Consider the following 23,851-nt stretch of genomic DNA (forward strand, 5'->3'; position numbering starts at 1 on the left):
ATCCATGTATTCACAACTATGTTTACACTTATACCTATTATTTTGTAAGCAATTGACAAAATAAAAATAAATACCCTGTTTCTCCAACAGTACGGCCTCCCCCAAGAGGAAGTCCCAGCATGTTTTATAGGCATGAAATGAAATTAAGCCCCTCCCCCCAAATTAAGGCCTATATTAAAACATACGAAATGGTGGGGGGATGGTGGGGGGGGGGCTTGCCATTAGGAAGTACTTTTGTTGCACACCTGGATATGGTGCTGCCTGCGTTGACCCCGATACAAAGTGCCCCACCAACGCCGAGGTCAACATCCAAGCCGTCGCCGCCCGCCCACCCAAAGATGCAAGGGGGGGGGGGGAATTAAGTCACCCCCGAAAAGATGGCCTAGCCATTTTTCAGGGCTCAAAAAAAAATAAGACCCGGCCTTATTATATGAGAAACACGGTAAATAAAAATAAATAAATAAAATGTGGAAACGCAAACAGGTTGCTAAAGCACCCAAAATATGTTCATGTGATGGGGAGGGGTGCTGCAATGTTTTACAATGGCCAAAAAGTCCTTTACGGCCTATAAAGCACCCATTCTGAGCCCATTGTGACTACCAACTTTCATCAAATAACGGGTTGTAAGTCAGGGATTATCTTTTATTACACTTTAGTTGGCAGCCAAGACCAGTAGAAAGCAGAAATTATATACGGCGTGATCTTCAAAGCTCTTTAAAGAATTTTTATGGTGCTGTTTAAAAAAAGAAAACGTATAACCTATCATCCGTCTATCTGCCCATCAGAACAGGAAAGATATCACCATTTTGAGAGATTGTTAAATATTAATGTGCCTGAACATGCTGGAAACAATCTTAAATGGTTAATTTGGCAGAGAAATAGTCACTTCATCTGTATACTCTTTCCCATAAGTCTAGATCTCAGATCTGGAAATGAAAGACCTGTTATGATTATCTTACTGGATTTGCTGGATAATAATAGTATATGTAATATACCTAATAATAATAATAATAATAATAATAATAATAATAATAATAATAATAATAATAATAATATAATGTAACAACCCACATCTATTGGCAATATCCCCATCCTCCCACCTCCCCCCACCCCAATTAATCAGTTCTGCATGAAGACAAGATACGGATTGGAAAGAGAAGACAGAGGAACAAAACGAAATAACGGGCACATCTATGCAAATAAACTTGTCACAATCATGCTTTTGTACATTTATCTGAGGCTTTCGAGTGGGGAAAAAGAAACTGCTGAAATAAATCCAGAGTTCTCAAATATGAACTTGAGAAAGGAGAGAACTTTTGCCCCCTCTCCCACCTCAGTGAAAATCTCCCTGTTTTTTTTCTATCACAGGAACTCAGCCCCGATGGAATTTGAAAGCAAGCAGTGAATCCAGATTACTCTGTAAAAATAACCTTGCAATACTTTCCCCACATTCCTCTAAGATGCCTAGGACTGTAAAGTCAGACGTAGAAACCAGTTCTTCTGTTTAACAGCCACCGCCTGGAGCAAGAGGAGGAGGAAGTACCAACAGATGATTTGTAGCTGGGAACTGGGCCAGCCGTATTCCCTCCTGACCTTGGTTCTCATGAATCTTTGGGACTCTTGCTTCTTGATGTTTCTGGCCTCAGTTAGATGGTGGAAAAGATGTTACAAGGGCATGAGACAGGCAATGTGAGGAGGCTTATAAGTTAATTTCACATGAGATCATGCTAGAGCAGTGATTCTCAACTTCAGCAACTTGAAGATGTATGGACTTCAACTCCCAGAATTCCTGGGTGCTTGGTGATACATAGTCTAGAGCAGTCTAATCGTATCCTTCTATCATCACTCTGAAATGACAGTTGATCTAAAGTTCAGAAAACTCTCAGTTCATCATTTGTCTGCATGAAGATATATAACAAAATGAATAATCGCTTGTAGTTAGTTTTGTAGTTAAAAATATACCTGCAGTAGCATCATTAACTTAGGCATCATTATTTATATGGATCTACTTCCCAAGTCTCCTTTAAAGCAAAATCACCTCCTAGAATTGCCATCTTGGAACAGTCAACTTTGTTTAGATGGATGCCAGATAATGAATGAGCCAGTATTACATTTGTCAGCAAAATAAGCAAGCCATTCCAGAAATGATGCATATATGTGCGCTTTTGCCATTTAGTCATGCCAGCCACATGACATGACATGACTGTAGATCAGGTGTATACAACCAAAAGCAATAAGAAGACTCCACATGGCTCAATCTACAGTATATTTGTTTTTCACATGACCAATGAATGTCCATAGACAGATTAAATGGAAGAGAGAAGGACAAAAACTTTGTTATTGTTATGGTGTCTTTCCAAGTAAGTTATGCTGCCTCTGTTCCTAAATGTACTATTAAGCCTAATGATTGGTACCCATCAACAGAATTATCCTCCATCCAAGTTGCCTATGCCTGCAGTCACCACAAATTCCTATTGCAGAAAATTCCATTGTTTAATTATTTACTGTATTAAATTTGAAGGGATCTAGTATTTGTAAATTCTGATACAAACTCATCCCATCTGCACCTCCTAAATCCACTTTATGATGTATTTTTAAGAGAAAATTCACCTAGCAAAATGTATTAAGAAAACATTATTTCTGGAAATCTGCATTCATGCTTTTTAAAAATTCTTAGATGAATACAAAAAGAGAATTGAAACTTCCCTGAGCTGAGTAAATTATGGTTTGTCTGTCTGTAGCTGGAAGGAAGGAAGTCTTAACGGATATGTGTACTGTATTTGTAGGGGTTCTCAGCTCCACTTAATTGCAACAAATTACAATTACATTTCACTAAATACAGAAGGTTTCTTAGAAAGCAACTCTTTCTAACACAGCTCTGCCCTCTCCTGGAAAATGTTAAGCAATTCAGCAGGACAATATTTCCCATGTCTTACGACATGTACGTTTTTGAGGTTTGGGGAAGAAACCACAGAGTCAGGTAGAGTATTCCAGACATTGACCACTCTGTTGCTGAAGTCGTATTTCCTGCAATCAAGTTTGGTGCGGTTAACCATGAGTTTGTATCTATTGTGGCTCTTGTGTTGTTATGGTTGAAGCTGAAGTATTCATTGACAGGTAAGTCATTGCAATGTATGATTTTATATATACCATACTTAGATCAGACCAAAGACGGCGTAATTCAAGGTTTTCTAATCTAGTACTGGATTGGATGACATGGTTGCAAGTCTCAAAATAGCATTTGTTCTTGCTTAGTCAGTTTATTCGGGCAAATATGGAGTTAGATAGGGTGAGATAAATTACAATCTTGGGCTGTGGTTTTAATGCTATGAAATGGGAATTTTACCAAGAGGTTCAAGGAATTGTAATATTACTGACCTGAAAGAATTGTAATACTACCGACCCTCCCCACCTGTCATTATATTTCTTTGTTCTGAATAGTCAAAGGTCTTCCAATGTTGACCTAATTTTTATCCAGCAGAATCCAATACTATGCGGAGTTCTAATTAACATGCCATGGTAAGCATCAATGGGAGAATTTCACAGCTGTGATTCAAAGTAATCCCAAGACTGAGCCTTGTTTTTGCTGTGATGGTTTAACCCGATTTACATAATATTACCCAAGATCTGCAGGGTTTGCATCTCATCTTGCAATAATTATGAGGGGATCGTTTTAAGGACTGTCTCACTTAAGCTTGTAGCAGCTGTGATCAAGTAGCTCATGAAATGCCTTTGAGATTTACTCATGTAGTACGCTACGCAGGTTCTCCTGCTTATTGAAACTTTATGTTATTCGTGGAAAGGCTTCTTATAGACTCTAGGCAGCAAATATTAAAATATTTTTTTCCCCAGATCTCCAGAAACTCTCAAAATTTGAGCGTGAAGAGCAGAGAGGAACTACTACACCAGTGGTGGCCAACCCTTTTCGGCTCCCATGCTGAAAATTACGTGTGCACTTCTGCGCACATATTCACATGCCAGCACCCAGAAGGCAATGCGTGCTGGGGGCCCCCCCACACCCCCTGCGCATGCACACATAACCCTCCCACATGCACCATGCATCTCTGCACATGCACGTGAAAGCACCATGTGACATGCATCTCTGCGCATGTATTCATGATCCCTGCACATACCGTGCATCTCTGTGCATGCGTGTGCATCTTCCATGCACCCTTGCCCCTCCCACATGCATGCCAGATACCTAACAATCAGCTGTTGGGCAGCAGCACATATGCACATGCGCAGTGGGGCTCTTCTAGGCGACCTCTCATGTGCTGGCAGAAGTGGCTTTGTGTGCCACTTCCGGCACACGTGCCATAGGTTCGCCATCATGGTACTATACCAATCTAAAAAGTAAGTCTGGTGGTGATTCTCCACCTGACTGCTCTTGTGATGACTCTCTCTGAAGTTGGATGAATGATATTCCCATGACCAAGGAACATTCCTGGGATTAGTTAATTTATGAGGCACATTCCTTTCTGTATTTGTCATCATAGCACAGAAGCAGCTTACTATATAATACAACATTTCAACATTTGGAAAGTCACTTCAAATTCTTCTTTCTTGTCTCCTCAGCTTTGAAGTTCCAGTTAGGGGGTGGTGTTTTTGGTTGTTGTTTCCACCCTATAAAAACAATTAAGGTTTTCAGAGAAAAATGCATTGCATTCATAATTCATGCAGATGCTAACTAGGAAGCAAGGATAAACTGTAAACGTTCCATTTGCTGAATGACTTTGAAAATATGTGGAGATGATTTTTTTGAAAAAAAAATATTTTACAGGGTTCTGTAAAATGGATTAAATCCACCCACAGAATAAAAATAACTTGAAATTCTTCAATGCCTCCCAAGTTTCTTAAATGGCTGGAAGACACTTTGAGATTTTGGGGTAGTTGCAGAAGAAATCCTCTTTTTAAAAATAGAAGTGTGCTGATCCAATTATATATGCAATCTTCTGTTTTCATCTATGAACCAGTAAGTATGTAATTTTTACTAATGATATAGATATAGAACTGTCAGATATAGAACTGTCAAGCAAAACGCCAAGGGAAAATTCAGACTAGAAATCAGTGTTAAAAAACAGATTTTGAATAAAAAACCTATTTTATTGCCTATCCATGCCCAAAAAGAATATTTTTATGTTTATAAATTAGGTTCTCTGTTCATACAAACACAGTTCTTTGATAACTTGGCCAAGAATAGCAAAATCAACCTATCTGGAAATGAGTATTGAAAATAATGAATGCAAACAAAGAATGCTTTTAACAGAAGACAAAGAAGCTTTAATTGGTATAATAAGCTTCTAAATCTGAAAGAAATGTTGGCTGAGGATAATGTTGGCTGAGGATAATGGAGCAAAATTAGTTATTATAGAACATGTGTTCTTGTTCTTTGTGATCAAATTCACAGGCCGTCAAATCTCTAGTGACAATCATAGATGGATAAATGATATCTTAGTGTTTACCACTAGCAACAATGACCTGTCTCCATTCTTCATTCTACAATTGAAGTAAGAAAAGTTTGGCATCGTCAGTACATTTTTATATGGATTAGCTGTGAGCTCTTGTACTTAAAACAATTCCTGGCCTCAATATTATTTAAGGCTAAGCTTGTTTCGCACCAAACTACCGTTCTTAAGTCTAGATTTCTAATTATAATAAAAGCAAATCTTACAAACCCGTTTATCTATAGCTAAAATTTTCCTTTTATCACCAAAACGGTCTAACATCTCAGAAAAAGATTATCCCTAGCGCCCACGAGCCAACATTCCAGAAATGTCATTAATGCTAAAATAGACAGAACCAGAGAGAGCTTGATGGTTGCCAGTATCTACCCTGGTCCATTACTGGCCTGGCTTAGTCCTCCTGAATAAAGGAGATCTCATGCTTCTGCTAGATGATTGCAGCACCTGTGCTTGGACATGCCAGGTTGGTATTTAGGTGCTGCACCTCTAAACTCTGCAAGATCACCAGGTATTTTCCCCAAGCAAAGAAGATAATCTTTTTAAATGTTTGTTTCCCAATCTAGTCTCTTAGATATTCTAGATACAGTAGGGTAAGAGAAACACTCTTCCTTTTGATGAAGAAAGGGTTTTGTCTACTTTTTATTCTATGCAAGGTGGCACTTTACAAACTGTAGTATTATGTTCTCTCCAAGTCACAACAGTTTCAGCTCATTTCAACCATCATATAAGATATATTTTTGCATTCTAGCATTGTAGAACTTCCATCATATCTTTGGTTCCCTCAGCTAGTAAAACAAGGACAGCTGGTTTTTGCTTTATCTAGAATTAATTAGGGCAAAACTAAATGTAACTTGAAAGATCTTCAAGTGGGACATCTAAAAACTGGTTCTCAATCTGCTGACTTAGTGATGGCTTCCTTGTATGTTCTGCATTTTTAAATCAGAGTTCTGAATGTAAGTTCTATTTTAATTTCAGTTTTTAATTATCGTATTAGCCTCTTCAAGTGCCCTTTAAGTGGAAAAAAAACGGGACAGAAATAAGCAAAACAATATGCTAAAAGATCTCTCACACTTTACTTTCATTAAAAAGAGTCAATCTGGGTCAGAAGAACCATGCTATCAGGGGACAGGCTTTTTATGTTTTCTTCCAAGTCATCTTTCCCCACTTGAAATTATCTTCTTGAAGCTGCCATTAACATGCAGTCACCCGAGGGATGTACATGTGTGATAGCAATCCAGAATAGCCACATGAAAGGCGTATCTGCTCCTCTCTCCAAATATTGTGATCCCATCTTGAATGCAGCTGCTACTTTTAAATAACAGCAATAACAGTACATGCCACTTCTGGTTAGTGCCCTTAAAAGACTTACTTCTTATCTAGAAAAGCTGCTGTGTGAGCTGTAACCGCCTGGCTAACGTTGGATTCTATTAGTGGCCTTAAGAGAGAAGTGAAGTGGCCAGCTGAGGTTATTAAGAAGTTGGAAAGGGAATTTATAATGAAAAGGAGACTGGATGAGAGAAAGTTGGCTAGTGCATAAAAGCTCTTGACTGATAGTGTTTGCCTTTTGCTTTTCCTTATGATGCTGCTGTTCTGCAATCTTTCTTGTCTTTCAAAGCATGATGGATCTAGCAAGTCCAACTTCTTGTCAACACTCACCCTATGGAGCTTGTGCTGGCACTTTGCCTCCCTGGCACATGTAAATCCATTGGTATCTGAATTGTGGGGGAGTTGCAATTTTTAATAATTTTTAATTATTACTAAAATCTTGTGAACTGAATTTCCCAGCAGTTACAACTAAAAAACCACCTCCATTTCCTAACCTCATTTCTTCCACTTCAACATTATTTCATCAGTTAATTTTCTTTCTCCATTTATTTTGTTCTTTCATGCCATTGATATGTATAAACTTAAGAGTTTAAGAGCTTAAGTGCATTGCTCTATTTCTACAATGTTTTCAAAAATTGGGATTGGAAATAACAGTTTGGATCCAGTACTGGATTTTTCTAAACCTTTGAGAGAAAAATTATCTGGAACATATGCAGATAGGCTGCCTTAAAATCCAAAAAGGATTTTAAGGAAAAACCAAATTTAATAGATTTTAATCATGGATATTGGATAATCACCAGTCTGGTGCTTCCAGATATGTTGTGACTATACCCTTATTCCACCTCTCCCCAAGTTGTTTGGAAAATGAAGGATGATGCACATCAAAAGAAAGAAAATGTTTGTGACTATGGGGTAATGGTGGATAAATGGTTATTCTTTGATTTAAGAAACAGAGATGAGTATCACCTCATGACTAGCAGGCTAAAATCTGTGGAACACCTTTGCCCCAACAGAGGCCCCTAAAGGAATATAGAAAGGGAGCAATTAATTGAGATAACTGGAACAAATTTGTAGCTATTGGGGTGCTTTCTGCCACAGACCTTCTGTTAATGTGGATCAGATGTAGTGGATTGCTTTCCATGAGGCCACTTAAGAGAAACCAATTGCATAGTTCCTCTTTTGCAGATCTAGAAGCAACATAAAGGAGGAAATGCAACATAATATAGATTGAACCTAATGTCTACACACAGACGTCTCTTTCTCTGCATATTGAAAGCATGAGTTTAATGCAACCTAGCTTTATGATTGTAGGAACAGCATTTTATAACTTCTTCAGGAAGATTGATTATTTGGAAGATTAGTAGTCTGTAAAAAAATATTGCCTAAAACCTCTTCTCTCCTCACCCCAATAACAGAACCTGAAGAAATCCTGTCTCATACATCTTGTCATCCTCTTTCTCATATTTTACTAATTCCAATCTCATTTCTTCCATTTGTTCACCTTCTATTTCAAGTTCTTAGCTTGAACTAATTTCTTTCCCTTTTTTGTATCATTTTTCCCTATTGTATTTCTTTTTCCACCCTTGATAAAGTTGCTGTTTGTATAAATAGAAGTTTGCCCGTACAAGCCACAAGCAAAGTAAAAATCTCTAACTTATGTTCTTTGTTCTCTACACAGTAAGGAATAATCTCCACTATGTTGTGTATATTGTTATGCAAGTATATGTTTTTCTGGGGCCATTTATACCAGTATATAAATGGTAATCAAAACACTTCTCGATGTAAGTCTGAGATGCTTAAAGACTTTTTGATTTTTCGTTTGAAATAACTATATCACATGCATTTAAAATAAACCTCTGAAGATACAGTAATGACAATTTAAGATGGAAATGATATGCCTTATATTTGCTATCAACCTTGAAAATGAATGGTTAGGAATGATTGAAGTCTAGAAGAGGAATATTTAATTTTCTCCTGTAAAAATCTTATCTCAACAAATTTTTTCCTGGAGCTAGTTAGATTCCAAACAGTTAAAAGATTATAATTTGGAAGAACCATTTTGCTTGATTTTATCCTAACCAAACCATGTATTTTTCTGGTATAAATGCAGTGCTGTTATCTTCCAGTAGAGTACATATTTCCTAAACCATTCATTTGTTGGAACATATTGAATGAAATCATCCTGTGTATCAAATATCCATTTGTTCATCAGAACTGCTTTAAAGAAAGAAAGGGAGAGGAGAGGGCAATCATTTTTACAATTATAGATGCTCAACTGGCAAAAAAACTGGATCCCATTTTAATGCTAACAAAATTTTATTTTGGAGCCAGAGCAAAATTACACTCAGTGCCAAGATAAAAAAAAAAAGTGCTATTGATTTTAAAGAGTGACAAAAATAAATGAAAGGTACTTTGGGGTTTCTGGAACATTTCAGTTATACAAAACACAAAAGGAAAAGGTTGCCAGGTCTTGAAAATCCTACTGCCAAGACGTATATTGCTTGAAATAATGGACTGTGAACAATTTTTATCTTTACCAAGACTAAGGTGTTTTTTTTTAAAAATATATATATATATCAATTGCTAGCCATTCAATTCAGCTTGGCAGAGATGATGGAATTGTCTGGAGGTCATCAGGCTAAGGAAGTCTGCTTTTACTGAAAGAGGTCACTGGCAATTTACAATTGACAAGTGTTCATTCTGCCTATTTCAGTGCTTTGGTTTGGTAGCTGTTGGTCATATTGTGGAAGGAAAACCTTGCAATGGCTACCATGATCTCTTCCTTCCACCCCACTTCCCTGGATCTTTAAGGTAGCCTGAAGAGCATTGAACCACACCTGGATTTCAATTAAAAAAATGAAAATGCTGGGAGTGTGGGTGTGCATAGAGGGTGATTTGTGATGTGCGGGAGAGCAGAAAGGAAGAATTTGAAGCTGTCAGCTCAAGAGGCAACTGATGGTAAAGGAGGAGCAGATTTGGACTTCACCAGACCAACAAGCTGAAAGTAGAAGAGACCAGCAGCTTTGCCCCTCCAGCAGCAGTGCTGAGAAGCTATAACCAGCCAGCAGCTGGTAAAGCACCTTCCTTTTCTTACCCCAGCACAGAATGAGTTAAGGGAATGCCTCATGGTAAATGTAGTTAATGCATCATGGGAAATGTAGTTCATGTCATGCGGTCACATCTGTAATCCTGATTGGTCACTGAACTGACCCTTGGTTGGGTTGGGGGAGTTTCCTTTACTCTTGCTTCAACCCCAGCTCCGCGTTGGTGTTTCACCCTTTGCTCCTTCGTTATGGGATGAAGATCACTATAACTTCACACTATGAAGTCAGCTGTGCAAAGAATTGGACATTGGATGAATCTCGACATAACCATGAGTTATACTTCAAGGATGCCTTGTGACCCAATAAAGAAACTTTGTATGGAAGCCTTTGTAGAGTTTGTCTGTCTGTCTTTATATTCAGCCAGTAATTAAAAGACAGAACAGAGAAACTGACACATCAATTATTCCACAGCCAGCTAGAACAGGTGTTGACAGCAATAGAAGCCAATCTGAAGGTGGTTAAAGACCTTGGTTTAAACTCAAGTAATGCATAATGTTTAAGAGTAATAAATAGACATAGACGTTAATATAGCTAGATAGTATAAGACAGCATAGACCTAGTAATGAGTGGTAAAGTAGATAAGATAGATAAGGGTTTTTTTAACATATACCAGGAAGATGTTGCTGGTCTGTTCTGTTTCCCAAAAATACCTTCTTACCAATACCATAATGAAGCAGGAGAAAGTTTCTCAGTTTGCCCTTCCATTGCATTTGTTTACCTGCTAAATATTTGTGTCATACACCTGACAAAGAACGACAGGGGTGTAGTTTGTAATTTAAAAATTTATCCCCCCCCAAAGCTTACTGATTGCTTATGTTCTTTAGATAAACAGGGGATTATCTGGTAATATTTTCCTAGCAGAGAGATTTTTGAAAGTGAATAATATTGACTTTTTGATTCACACAAAATCAGTTTATAGCACTATAGGGAATCTATGAATGGCAGGGCAGGAGGTTAACAAAGCCGGATATATGGGCAGAAACATGAATGTTTGCATTATCTCATGTAGTAACTCTGTTTTGTGAGGTAGGATCAGAGATGGTATTCAGCAGGTTCCGACCAGTTCTGGAGAACCGGTAGCAGAAATTTTGAGCAGTTCGGAGAACCGGCAAATACCACCTCTGCCTGGAGATTTTACAGTATCCTTCCCCTGCCACGCCCACCAAGCCATGCCCTCAGAACCGGTAGTAAAAAAATTTGAATCCCACCACTGGGTAGGATGATATGAATTTCCCCCTATCTTTTCATTTGGGCTTGTTTGAAATGAAAAGGAAGTTATTATTTGGAATTCTCCTGAATATTCTCAAGGAAATAATTAAGTATCTTTGGACGTAAGGAAGAGGCAAAACTAACTGAAGCTTCATTTGCAATACTAATTATCCTGACCTCCTTGCTGGAACACACTGGATTCACAAGATTCACTGAACCACAAATTAACTGAGTCCATTTAGGGCAGTATGGTGTGAACCAAGTTTTATGAACCCAGAGAATGGGCTTAATAGTAAAAAAAACCACCATGGTTCATTTAACTATGTAATATGAATGCAGCAAAGAGAATCCTTGCTTTTTCTTCACCTGAAATTTCATAGCTTCTTATCTACCCCGTCTTTGCCCATTGGTTCAATGTGTCCCTCCTCACATTCTTCCAAAAAGACTGATCTGCAAAGCAAGGAGAAGCAGCATTGGCAAACTCAGCTGAGGAAAGGCAAATCTGGGAGGGGAGAGAAAAATATATAATATATAAACACGAATAAACAACAGACCGAGACTCAATTATTCTGGAGAACCAGGCTCTTTTTAAAATTGTGTTTTTACTTTTGTACTCTCAAAAAAAGAGAGAGAAAAGAATGGAAAGCAGTAGGAAAAATGGAAACAAGCTGTTTCACAGAGAAAATGGTGTGAATGTGTATATGTGCGCACACATGCATAATTTTACTGAAAAGGGCAGGCATTGAACTAATCAGGAGCAGAGAGTTAGCAGCAGAAATTGGAAGTGTTGTGCATACATTATTTTTTTGCACTTTGTGATGCCTCCTTTGAAATTGGCAGTGCTTTCAACATATACAGCCAAAAGTGCCACTTCTGCCAGGCAACAGAGTCAGTCATTTGAAGTCTTTCTTTTTCCCCTTCCAAGCTCCATCTGTAAGATTACCAGCTTCATATCCAAAGTAACCTTCTGTCCCTTGAAAGTTCTCTAAAATTTGACTGATGAAGCAGAAGCTCCTGTCCCCATGGTGCAAGAAAAACCACGTGTCTCGATACAGAAGACAAGGCCATCCAGAAAAAACAACAACAACAAAAAGACCGTACGCAATGCTGTGGAATTGCAGAATTTGTCAGAAAGTCCTGCTGATTTCTTCCTGCTTTCCCTGAACTCCAAGAAGACCTTTGTGCTGCCATACTGTAAGAGCTCCTTGGTTTTATGCAAGCTGCGTGTTCAGCAGGGACAGGAAATATGATGAGTCTTTGTTAGGAATGATGTGATAAGTTAGCTGCGCTTCTGGATAGAAGCTTCCCACAGAAAAGCCCTGTCTTCTCTGCATTTAGCGTTTGGGCTAATCCAGCAATGGCACTGGGCCTCTGGATTCCCATGAAAGTTGTTCTTTCACTGCTGAACCGGTTTCCTTTCAACGCAACTGCATTGCAATTCAAATGGCGTGTTTTTCCTCTGAAGTTATTTTATTTGGGAAATCGAGGTTTTGATGGACCATTTTCCATTGGTGGCAATTCTTATCAATTCCTGGGCTGAATCTGGTTCCAGAGGCTTCAAAGTTTTTTTAATCCATCTGATCAGTTTCTAAATCAGTTTCCCAATCCCTCTAAAACAGCTTTGCTGGCTGAGGAATTCTGAGAGTTGAAGTCCACAAGTCTTAAAGTTGCCAAGGTTGGACACCCCTGCTCTAAAACTATTTGCTGACTGATTTCCCCCTCTTATTCCACCTACCTCCTAGGCTCGGGTGGAGCAAGATTTCCTTCTCCCCATTCCAGGCACATGGGAATTCTGTACTGCAGCCCATAATTATAGTTGCCACTCGGGGAAAATCTGTGCCAAGCTATCCTCACATCCTTCAGTGGGAATTCTCAGGCAGGAACAATGATATCTGAACAGTTCAGGCAATCTCATAGCTCAGATTTGGTGGGGCGGGGGAGAGGGGAAGAAGTCTATACTGAAAACACTGGGGAAGGAATATTTTACTTTCTGTTCAGAATGGGGAAATGGGGTGGGGGCAGGGACATTTTTGTTATATTAAGAGATACTATTGCACGTAGAAAGAAGCACTTTCTCACTGTCGGTTTTCTGTCCTCTCCTCTCAGCCAGCTGATGGGGATATGGATTGGTTCAAGGGGATCCCTGCCTGTTCTCTGAACTTTAAGATTGGCAGACTAAGACAATTACACAGCTGGCTTCAAGATATTTTGAAGGGTTTGGTGTATATGAATATGCCATTTGTTCACATTCGAATTAACTGTAAGTCCAAGGCTGTCAATAATCTGAAAAGCAGTCCTTGAGAAATGTCGTGAAGCTACTTGAAAGAAGAAGAAATGAAAAAAAATCAATGGGACCAGCTTTCCTTCTCTGATACCCTTTTAGGGTATGACATAGGCTCCTATGTCAGCTTTACCCAACCTGGATATGTTGTATCACAACAGCCATTCTTCCCAGCCATCGGCAGGCCTAGATGAAGATAATGAGAGCTGAAATCTAACACAGCACCAGAGTTTGGGTGGAATGGTCTAAGTCTCCCCAAATAATAGCTGGTTCATGTCTGTTGGGGAAGATGGCAAGAAGTTTCACTGATGGAAACGACCACATCCTGGGGCTGGTACTCCCGGTTGACCTGTGACCCTTGAAGCTCACCCATCTCATTCATGTTATTGCTGATGCAGTTCATGTCACTCTTGTTACTGTTGTCATCAGAGTTGGGACCAAACATCCAGTCTGCAAGCAGAACAACAACAAAAATACCCAAGATTAATTAGTATTACAAAGTCAGGAGAACAAGAACTGGAGGATAATCCGATCACATCTTCATCCCATGCATTGAAGGCTTGCTCTCAAGCTGGGAATTCATCTCCAGGGTGGGATTGCAAGGACATTTGTTATTGCTAGAGAAATAGATTTTCATCAGTAGATGGTGGTATTTTCTGTACTCAGGGAGGCAGAGGGATTGGAAGGGGAGAGGAAACCCACAAACTCTATCTGTTGAGGTAATATGCTATTTCTCCCCTTGTCTTCCTTGAGAAAGATTTTACTTTTTAATCTTCATACTTGCATCCTTACAATAACATTGTAGGATAGTGTGTATAATTGGCTTATGACTTGTAGACCTAGTTTGTACATTACACTGAACCAGGGGTCCCCAATCCCTGGGCCATGGCTCCTACTGGGCCTTGAGCTGTTCAGAACTGGGCTGCGGAAGTGACAGGCAAGGGCACCCATACGCACATCCCCACATGTGTGAGCAGTGGGTGAGCATGTGCACTCCATTTGCACGAGTGGTGGACATGCATGCCTGCCGCTGGTGCAAATGGAGCTGCCATGCCCACATGTGCTTGTCTGCCGCTTGTGTGGAACCATCGCCTCTCCCCCCACCCCACCCCTGCCAGTCCACAATGCCAGAAACATTGGGGAACTCTGCACTAAACCATTTGTAGAACATGATTTATGGTTTAGCAATAAATGTATGAACAATTTTTCAGCAAATGATGGCTCAGTGTGATGATCCTGCGTATTTGTCTCTCATTCAGGTCGAGCACTCTTTCCACATTAACTATCTTTCAATCTCAATATATTTCTCATAACCCATTGTTTCCAATTATCCAAATCTACATTACGTTACATGTTAGGGCTGTAAGGTTGCTTTTGCCCTTCAGATCATAGCTGTGGTGAGTTGGTTTCCATGGATGGCTTTAGTATTGGCAGTGATATTTTCTTCAAAAATTAGGTAAAGTTATATCTAACAGATTTCAATTTTCCTGAATAACATGAAAATATGAAAACTTTATGAATATAAAGCACATCGACCAAGGCTCTTTATTAATTTTGCATTTTCATTTGAAAGATGTAATTTCTAGATCCCAACCCTTGTTTGTTCCACACACAGACTTAAATTCTGGGAAGTCTATTTTTAAAATAAATGACAATAATATAATGCCTGGTATAAGTCACAAAGAGAGCCACTTTAGTGTAGTGGTTAAGGCATCAGGCTAGAATCAAGACTGTGTTTTCTAGTCCTTCCTTAGGTGCAAATCTAGTTGGGTGCTCTTGGGTCAGTCACTTTCTCTCAACCCTAGGAAGGAATCAATGGCAAACCACTTCTGAAAAATCTTGCCAAGAAAACTGCAGATATTTGTCCAGGCAGCCTCTGAAAATCGGACATGATTGAACAGAAAAAAAAATCACAAAATTATAGATTTAGAAGAAGAAATTATGACAATGTACTTACCACCACTCTGGCTAACTTCTTCTAGGAATATAACTGAAGTCTACTTCCTTAACCATGTTTTGTTGAATAACTCCAAATTAAGATGAACTGAGCAACGCAGAGCAAAGATTTGTAAATCCATACTGGTTTTGTTACACCACTCTCTGATCAGTTCTAATCCCAAGGAAACTGATTTGAGTGCTGCCATCTTGAAGGGATTATTATACAGTAACTTCCAACTGACACTGTAGAAGATCTTTATAAAAAAGCCCAGATAAATCTGCCCTGGTATAATTTTTGTGTCTGGGTACCCTTTGTTTCATTCTCTTTATAGCAGGCACACAGCTTCCTTAAACTTGCCTTGCAATGGGGCATTAGAATCTTATCCCTAATTAAACATCCCTAGGTATTTTGACTCCCTAGATTCTTAAGCACCTTCCATCACACAATATTAATTCAGCCTGTTAGCCTTGAGATACCTCTCAGTTTTTGGAGGAAATTAAAACACACTCATCGGCTTTAGAAGGGAAGCATGTGGAATGCAATTTAAATCAGACTGTTAATTCCTGAGGGAAATATAAACCAAATTAAGCCTATGACTAGGTACTTGCCATTCTAGCTATTCTTTAGCTAGAATGGCAGGATTGACAGTGCTGGAATGCAACATCTTGCTGTTTCTGAAACCAATTGCAGACTGAAAATGTGTCCAGTGACCTACATCAGCTTTAATTCTGTACAGCTGCTGTCTGTGGGGTTGTCCCAACTATGGAAGCTAAAGATACACTTTCCCTTGTGCTAAATACACTTACCTTGTAGATATACAATAGAAATGTAATGTATTCTGTCCAGAGTGGTTTTCCATGAGATGGTCAGCCATATAAATTTGACAAATCAATCAATCAATCTCTCCATATTGTGGGCTTTGCTAAGGTCATTTATATGCCTTGCCAAGCCTATTATTCAGAGACTAATACTTGAAAGGCAAGTTCAAAAGCTTTTTAAATCAGTTTTTATGGTTGCTTATCTCTAAACCAGACTTGAATTAAACAAACTTTACAGCCTTACGTGTTGCAGGGTGCATGTTTACCTAGTAACGGTTGCATGTTTGAAGACACACTAGGGAGTCAGCAACAGGTGATTGATTCATTTGTCAAATGACATTTTCTCTGTTCCTAATGGACACAAATGAGATTCCTCTCATCTCTCCTATGCTGGTCTATTGCTGCAATAAGGAGTCTAATAAAGATATGCTCCTCATTATCATCAATTGTCCTGATTTAGACGCAGTTGTTGGTGAACATTATAGTAAGGAGATACTGCAATAGTTCCTGAAAAACCGGTGTCAATATTGAAGGGTTTCAGCTGCACCAGTGGCCAAAGGGTGTTTTCTCTGTTGAACTTAATTTTATGTGGCAAAGAGCAAACAGGACATTTATTTACGTGCGTGGTAAAACTTGATTTTGCCAAGGAACAAGCAATCTCTAGCAAGACCCTTCAGGATAATGCATATGAGAAGCAAGCACAGGCCATCAATCAAAGGCTGATAGCCGAATAGACTCAGTACACCTTGAAGCCTAGCTTTCCTCTCTTACATGATTTCAGGCAATTCGGTTCTGAATTTTGTATCATGCCAAAATCATCCATTAGCAGGGGCTACCCATTAGTCAAGGTAAACAAGGTATACAATACCTAGTGTATTATGGATAAGCCTCACTGAAACCACTTTGCATCGGGTGATGGTGGTTGATGTATTTAGTCGCAGAGCACTAATTACATGATTTTCAACTGAAAATCGATGAACAGGGTATAAATGAGGGCACAAAGGAAACAGCTGGATCTGAAGAAATATGGCCCTTAGAGATACATTTTTTCCCCAGATTACTATGTGCTCTCAGGAATTCACATCCTCATTATACATCTTTAATTGCTCTGGCAGCTGGCTAATTGCACAGATTATTAGCAAGCCAAATACCTTTCCTTTCCAGGGAAAGTAAACATAGAAAGTAAGGTGACAAACCTTCACCTCTGATGGCAGCACTAGCTCTCCCCTTTCCAAGACATCTGCAATGGCAAAGTTTTGGAGGAAAAGCCCAATTTAATGGATATAAAAACATATATTAAATTTATTCACAGTGTCAGATATCCTAGTAGCAGAACTTATTAGGAAAAAATTATCAGAAGGTTTTAAAAACTGTGGGACAGGTTTTTGTTTTAAAAGGCATCACACTGGAAAAAAAAAACAGGATAACAACAATGAAAGCACCTCTTTTGATAATGTTTCTGATAGGTTAGTTAACTATAAAAAGCTACTAGGACAACTTCAAAAGGTACAGATGTTCTGTTGTAACAAAAGCAAAGTGAAAATCTTTTGCTTGTTCTGATGCTGTGATAAAGCTGCTTGGCCATAATTGATCTTACTTCAATTTCTTTTGCTTTACACACCTGCAAAGGTTGTAAATACAAGAATTGATTAAAAAGTTACTTTGCCATCACTGTCATAACTGTGAATGTTGCTAAATGAGACAGCTGCTAAAGAAGAACTATCTGTAAAGGGGGAAAAGCACCTGTTTTGTGAGTGGGTCACCCCATCAAGATGGATGGATTTTGCATATTTGGTTTCCCCAGGCCAAAGTCACTCCATTTTGCTAGGGTTGAGTTGAAGCTGGCTCTCCCCATTCAAACCTTTAGATCAGGGGTGTCAAACTCGCACCATCACATGACATATCAGGACTTTTTCCCCCTTCACTAAACCAGGTGGGGGCAGGGCCAGCACGAGACACATCTGGCCCACAGGCCATGAGTTTGACACCCCTGCCTTAGAGTCTCCAAACACTTCATCAGCACTGCAACAGCATCATCTGCCTGGCTACCAAACTGCCTTCAGTCGAGGACCTATATACTGCACGAGTCAAAAAGAGGGCTGTATTTACAGACCCCTCACATCCCGGACATAAACAGTTCCAACTCTTTCCCTCAAAGGGAAAGCTATAGAGCACTTCACACCAAAATAACTAGACACAAGAACAGTTTTTCCCCGAAAGCCATTACTCCGCTAAACAAATAATTCCCCCAACACTGTTCAACTATTACAAAGTCTGCACTACTATTACTGTTAATCTTCTCATCACTCCTTATCGCCCATCCCTTCCCACTTGTGACTGTATGACTGTAACTTTGTTGCTTGTATCCTTACAATTTATATTGACTGTTTCCTAGTATGATTTGATTGCTTATTATACCCCATGACTATCATTAAGTGTTGTACCTTATGATTCTTGATGAATGTATCTTTTCTTTTATGTATACTGAGAATATTTGCACCAAGACAAATTCCTTGTGTGTCTAACCATACTTGGCCAATAAAGAATTCTATTCTATTCTATTCTATTCTATTCTATTCTATTCTATTCTATTCTATTCTATTCTATTCTATTCTAGGGGTGGAGATAGCTGAGCATACATGACCTTGCCCAGAAGTTTAATGTACACATTAAAAAGAATCAATGAAAGACCTTCATCCTGTAGCATGACACATTGCAGGGGTCTAGGAGTCAACCTCTTCTCCTTCTCTAATACTGATTGGAATTGGCCATGAAAGCACCATTGCAAAACAGTGCTCCCTGCTCCCTGCTCCCCACTCCCCGCTCTCAAAGCTGGTCCTGAAGGATAACATGGTCAACATTACTGAAAGGCGCTGAAAGATCTAGGAAGGCCAGAATAATTGCACCTTCCCATCCCGAGCTCTCTGAAATAATCTTGCATGATCAATGCCATTTCAGGATTCCCTGGCCTGAATCTAGATTGAAAAGGGTCCAGGTAATCCACTTCATCCAGAGCCCTTTGTAGCTGACTGCCAACCACCTTCTGAACTACTTTTCCTAAAAAGAGTTGAAAGTCGTCTAACACTGTTGAGCCTAATGCGACTTCTTGACAAGGAGATGCATTATCACTTCCTTCAAGGCAAATGGCTTCACTCTCTTCAACATTATTCAGACCTGTCAAATTCCAGATCCCAGGAGGTCTTAACCAAACAAGAGAGACATAGATACCAAACTACGGTTTTCACCAGTGAAGACAAACATATATGTCCCAGGAGCCAATCTGGATTGGTCACTGGAACCGCTGGATTTAGTCTTCTGAGCTTTTGGTCTCATATGAAGCCCATCCTCAGGGAATTTCTTTCTCACACACATTCTGGAGAGACAAGTTCCCTGAGGATGAATTTCAGCATGAGTCCAAAAGCTTGGAAGACTAAATCTCTGGTCCTGGTGACTGACTCAGGTTGGATCCTGCAACAGGTGGCTTTGTTCACAGCCGAAAGGATCCTGTCCACTTCCTCAGGATCAACCAGATCAAACTCTTCCTAGATCAGCGGTCGCCAACTGGTGGGCCACAGCCCACTGGTGGGCCATGTGAAAATGTTGGTGGGCTGCAGAGAAACCTCACCCCCAGAGCACCCCCCAAAGCAATTAATCCAGGCTATGCAGAAACACAAGCCTGCAACAGCCCACTTGGCCCACAGGAACCCTCCCCACCCACTCACTCCTTACCCGGCAAACTTGCTTGCTAAATTGCCAGTTTTCCTTTTTCCGACTATCATCTGTTCTGCTGTGCCAGGAGATTTAGATTAGCTAGGAAGCAGGAAATGGTTGGATTTATTGCTTTGTAGCTAGTCTTTAGATCTTCAGCTCTGCTTTTAAGCACAGCCGAACCTCCCTTAGGACTGAAGGTTATATTATTCAATGCAGACTCACAGCAGGCAAATTTGAGAGACTGAGCTAGCCGATGGCAGATAGATAGATCACTGAATGATTCTATGAGCAACTCAGTCTGCCTGCCTGCTTTGCCTGATTTTGGGTAAAAGTTGCTCTTTTTTAAAAATAAAAAATGCAATATTTATATACATGGTGCGTTGTGAGTTAATTTTGTGAGTTTGCTTGCTAGCAAATTTTATGAATGTGCTTGCAAGCAAATTTTATGTGACAAGATTGAGCTAGCCAATGGCAGATAGATAGATTTCTGAATGAATCTATAATTCTGTGAGCAACTCAATCTGCCTGCCTGCTTTGCCAGATTTTGGGTAAAAGTTGCTCTTTTTTAAATAAAAAATTCAATATTTATATAAATATTTATAATATTTACATACAAGTCCTGCCCAGCCAGTCACATGACCACCAAGCCACACCCACAAATTAGGCCATGCCCACAGAACCAGTTAGTGGTCCCTGGAATTTAAAATTATGAGTTTGGTCGTCCCTGAGGTCCAAAAGGTTGGCGACCCCTGTCCTAGATTGCAGGTCTCCAACAGGTCTTGGTCACTTCCAAAATATCCTAACCCAAGGACCGGGAGGCCATTTTTCTTGAATGTTCTTTTGATTTTCCAGGTTAGCTACTAATCGGGATGATTTTCCATCCAAGTATTAATCAGATAATATAATATAAAAAAATCAGCTGACGTTTTATTTATTTATCCAAATTTAGGCGACTTGGCTTTAAAAGAGGGGCCCTGTCTGACCAGTAGAACAATACACTTAATCATAAGTTAATCATACTCAGAGGGATTCCAGAACTTCTCCAACCCAAGTCCCGGGACAACGATTAGGTGTTTAGCAATTTCCTGAACATCAGAAAGAACCTGAATCTCTGGCAGGATAAAACAGGTGCTGGCAGGTGCTGAAACAGGATAGACTCCCTTTCACTTCTGCCTCTGACTTTGACACAACAGCAAGAATTGATGGTAAAATCATCATATTATCACATCTGATAGCATTTTATCTGCTACAGTGAGTTTGTGAATATGTTCCTAGATATGGGGAGAAATTTTCTTGGGAAACAACGGCAGTGGTGAACTGTAAGCCAAATGCCCTCTGGAAGCTCACAATTAAGGATACACAATTTTCATCTATTTCTATTCCCTCTTCCATTTTCACCCTCCAGGGACTCTATTTGTCACTCTTTTCACCTGGTGTACTTTCTGTCTCCATTCTTTCCTGTAGCCCTGGCACCTTTTCTCTCACTCTTTAATTTCTAAACAAGATGAGAAATGCTGTAGAGTCATGCTACTGTTGCATCAAGCATCCTCATTGCTCCCAAGGTTATCTTAGGGAAGGGCATAGATGGCACTTCTGCGACATATACATATTTTGCTTTTGTTTAAATGTGTCCCTTTCAACGGAGAGATTTTCAGAATGTAAGCCCATGACATTTACCTGGATAGCACTGCTGCTGACAGATAGCAAAGAGCATTAAATCAATGCTGGTTATTGCCTTGTGAAAAAGTCCAATTAGATCAAAAGTAACTAGAATAGCAGAGGGATTACTGAGGAACATGGAAGGACATGACAAAAGGACATTATAAAGATTAATCTCTTTGGAACTTTTAAGAGCAGTTCATGCCATGCTGGTATCGCTGGAGTATCATCACAGGAAACTCCCAAGAATAACTGGTAGGCATCAAACATTAATTTATTTTCAAGTTTACCTTCTGACCCAAAAACCATTCTGTGGTTCCAGCTAAGAGTGATCGTGAAAGAATCTGGTTATTGGTATGAGACCTCCTTCTAAACTCCAGTTTTGGTGTTTCACTTTAAAACAGAAATAAATTGATAGGTGTGAGATGAGAAAAAGAGTGGGGGGAGGAAGGGAGGGAGAAAGAGAGAGATGGATGATAGATGTGTTAAGTATGGAGAATAATGGAGACCAGACATCTGACCAGTGACTTCAACTCTTTAATAACAGTAAAATAGAACAGAACAGAGCAAGGCTATGGGCAGCAGTAACCCTTTTATAGGGTTATCTGCTACCTTATTAACCAATGAGATGAGCAACAAATTCAAACTAATAACCAATAAGAATTGTCTAAATAGTGGCCAATCAGGGATTAGTTCTGGCCCAATCCAAGTTGTTGTATAAGGACCAATAAAGTGTGCAGGTTTCCAAACCCTGATTTGCATTTAAGTTATTAACTTTTATTGATTCACAACACCCTCCCCTTGGGTTCCGTTTGAGGGGAGCTGTAATAAAATCCTCAAGATAGACAGGCCGTTTGGTCTGCCTGGATGATTTCTGAGGCTCCACGGTTTTGGTCTAAGGTCCGGTTCCGGTGGAGCGTTTGGATGATCTTTATTAAATTCTGTTTCGCTGCACGGTGATTCCGTGCTGCTTTCACTCTGGTTGTCTCTGCTACTCCATGTTTCTTCGGGGTTTTGCAGTTCGGTTTCCCGTATTAAAGTTCCCTGAAAGAGTCAACTCCTCCCCGCTTGGCGTTCCGGTGTCTCGCTGGGCCGTAGGGTTTCCGTTGGCCTGCTATTTGTCATATCAAAGTCAATTTCCTTGATATTTCCTCCCCCTTGAGTTGGTGAACCCGGGAGTCATGGGCGCTGGGTGGTAATCTCGATCGGAGTTGGTCTATGTGGCATTTCCACACCCTCCCATCGTCTGTTAGCAGTCGGTAAGATCTAGGCCCGGTGAGGTGGGTAACGGTTGCGGGTATCCATAACGGTCGCCGGAAAAGTTTTTGGCAAAGATTAAATCGCCTACCTTAATTTCCCGGCATTTGCTGCTGGAGCCGAAGGGCTTTTCTGGTGCGAATGCGGGGTGGAGCCGGTCAAGGTGCGATCGTAGTTTCCGCCCATAAGAAGTTCAGCGGGTGTTTTGTTGGTCACGCTGTGGGGCGTGATATGCTGTAACAAGAGAATTGATTGATTTTCGTCGATGTTGCGAATTTCATTTTGTGAAGGGTCTTTTTACAAATTGTACCATGCGTTCTGCACGTCCATTGGCCGCAGGGTGCGCGGGCGAGGTTAGCGCATGGCAGATGCCCCGATCAGCAAGATATTGTTCGAAGGGTAACGCAGTAAACTGTGGGCCGTTGTCCGAGACCAACACGTCTGGGAACTCATGTGTGGCAAATAGTCTGTTTAATTTATTGATAACTGAGTCCATTGTAGTTGTGTTCATTCGATGGATCTCGAGCCAATTTGAATAGGCGTCGACAGTAATAAGGAAAGTGTGTCCTTTGGTAGGCCCGCAAAGTCAATATAAATACGGGACCATGGTCCTCTCGGAGTTTCCCATTCGGTCGGGATTGCTTTAGGCGGAGCATTGCTGCGTCTTGGCAACGTTGACAAGTAGCGACCCAGGCTTCGATTCTTTGTCGATTCCCGGCCACCAAGCGTAGCTGCGTGCAAGTGCTTTCATCCGCACGATACCGGATGTCCTTCATGCAATACCGCCAAAACAGTTTGTTGCAATTTGCTAGGGATTACGACTCGATCGCCCCACAAAATACAGCCTTTCTGGGAAAACAGCTCAGTTTGGCGGCTTTTGAAAGGCGCCCATTCCGGTGCTATTTGGTCTGTCGCCACCCCGTTCAACCCAGCGTAGGATGTGTTGCAGAACGGGGTCACGTTTTGTTTCAAAGGCAATGTCTCTAGCCGTCAATGGTGGCACATGTAGAGCTTCGATCTGTAGTGTTGAGATGGTGGGGCTGGATCTACAACAGAGTCTGGAAGCGGCGTTCTGCTCAATGCAT

The 23,851-nt window shown here is 40.1% G+C and overlaps 1 protein-coding gene across 1 annotated transcript in view; it reads right to left on the minus strand.

The window, feature by feature from the left end:
* Window positions 1–12,812: 12,812 nt before the first annotated feature.
* SMIM44 (small integral membrane protein 44) overlaps window positions 12,813–23,851 on the minus strand; it is a 40,400-nt gene continuing 29,361 nt past the window's right edge. Inside the window, exon 3 of the mRNA XM_087960202.1 lies at window positions 12,813–13,832. Coding sequence (XP_087816328.1) covers window positions 13,654–13,832 — 179 coding nt within the window. The 3' untranslated portion in view covers window positions 12,813–13,653. The remainder of the gene's footprint in view (window positions 13,833–23,851) is intronic.

The sequence above is a fragment of the Notechis scutatus genome, chromosome 3 (assembly GCF_049901735.1).
Source record: "Notechis scutatus isolate UNSWTSFEM ecotype Mainland chromosome 3, rNotScu1.2, whole genome shotgun sequence".
NCBI classification, from domain to species: Eukaryota; Metazoa; Chordata; class Lepidosauria; order Squamata; family Elapidae; genus Notechis; species Notechis scutatus.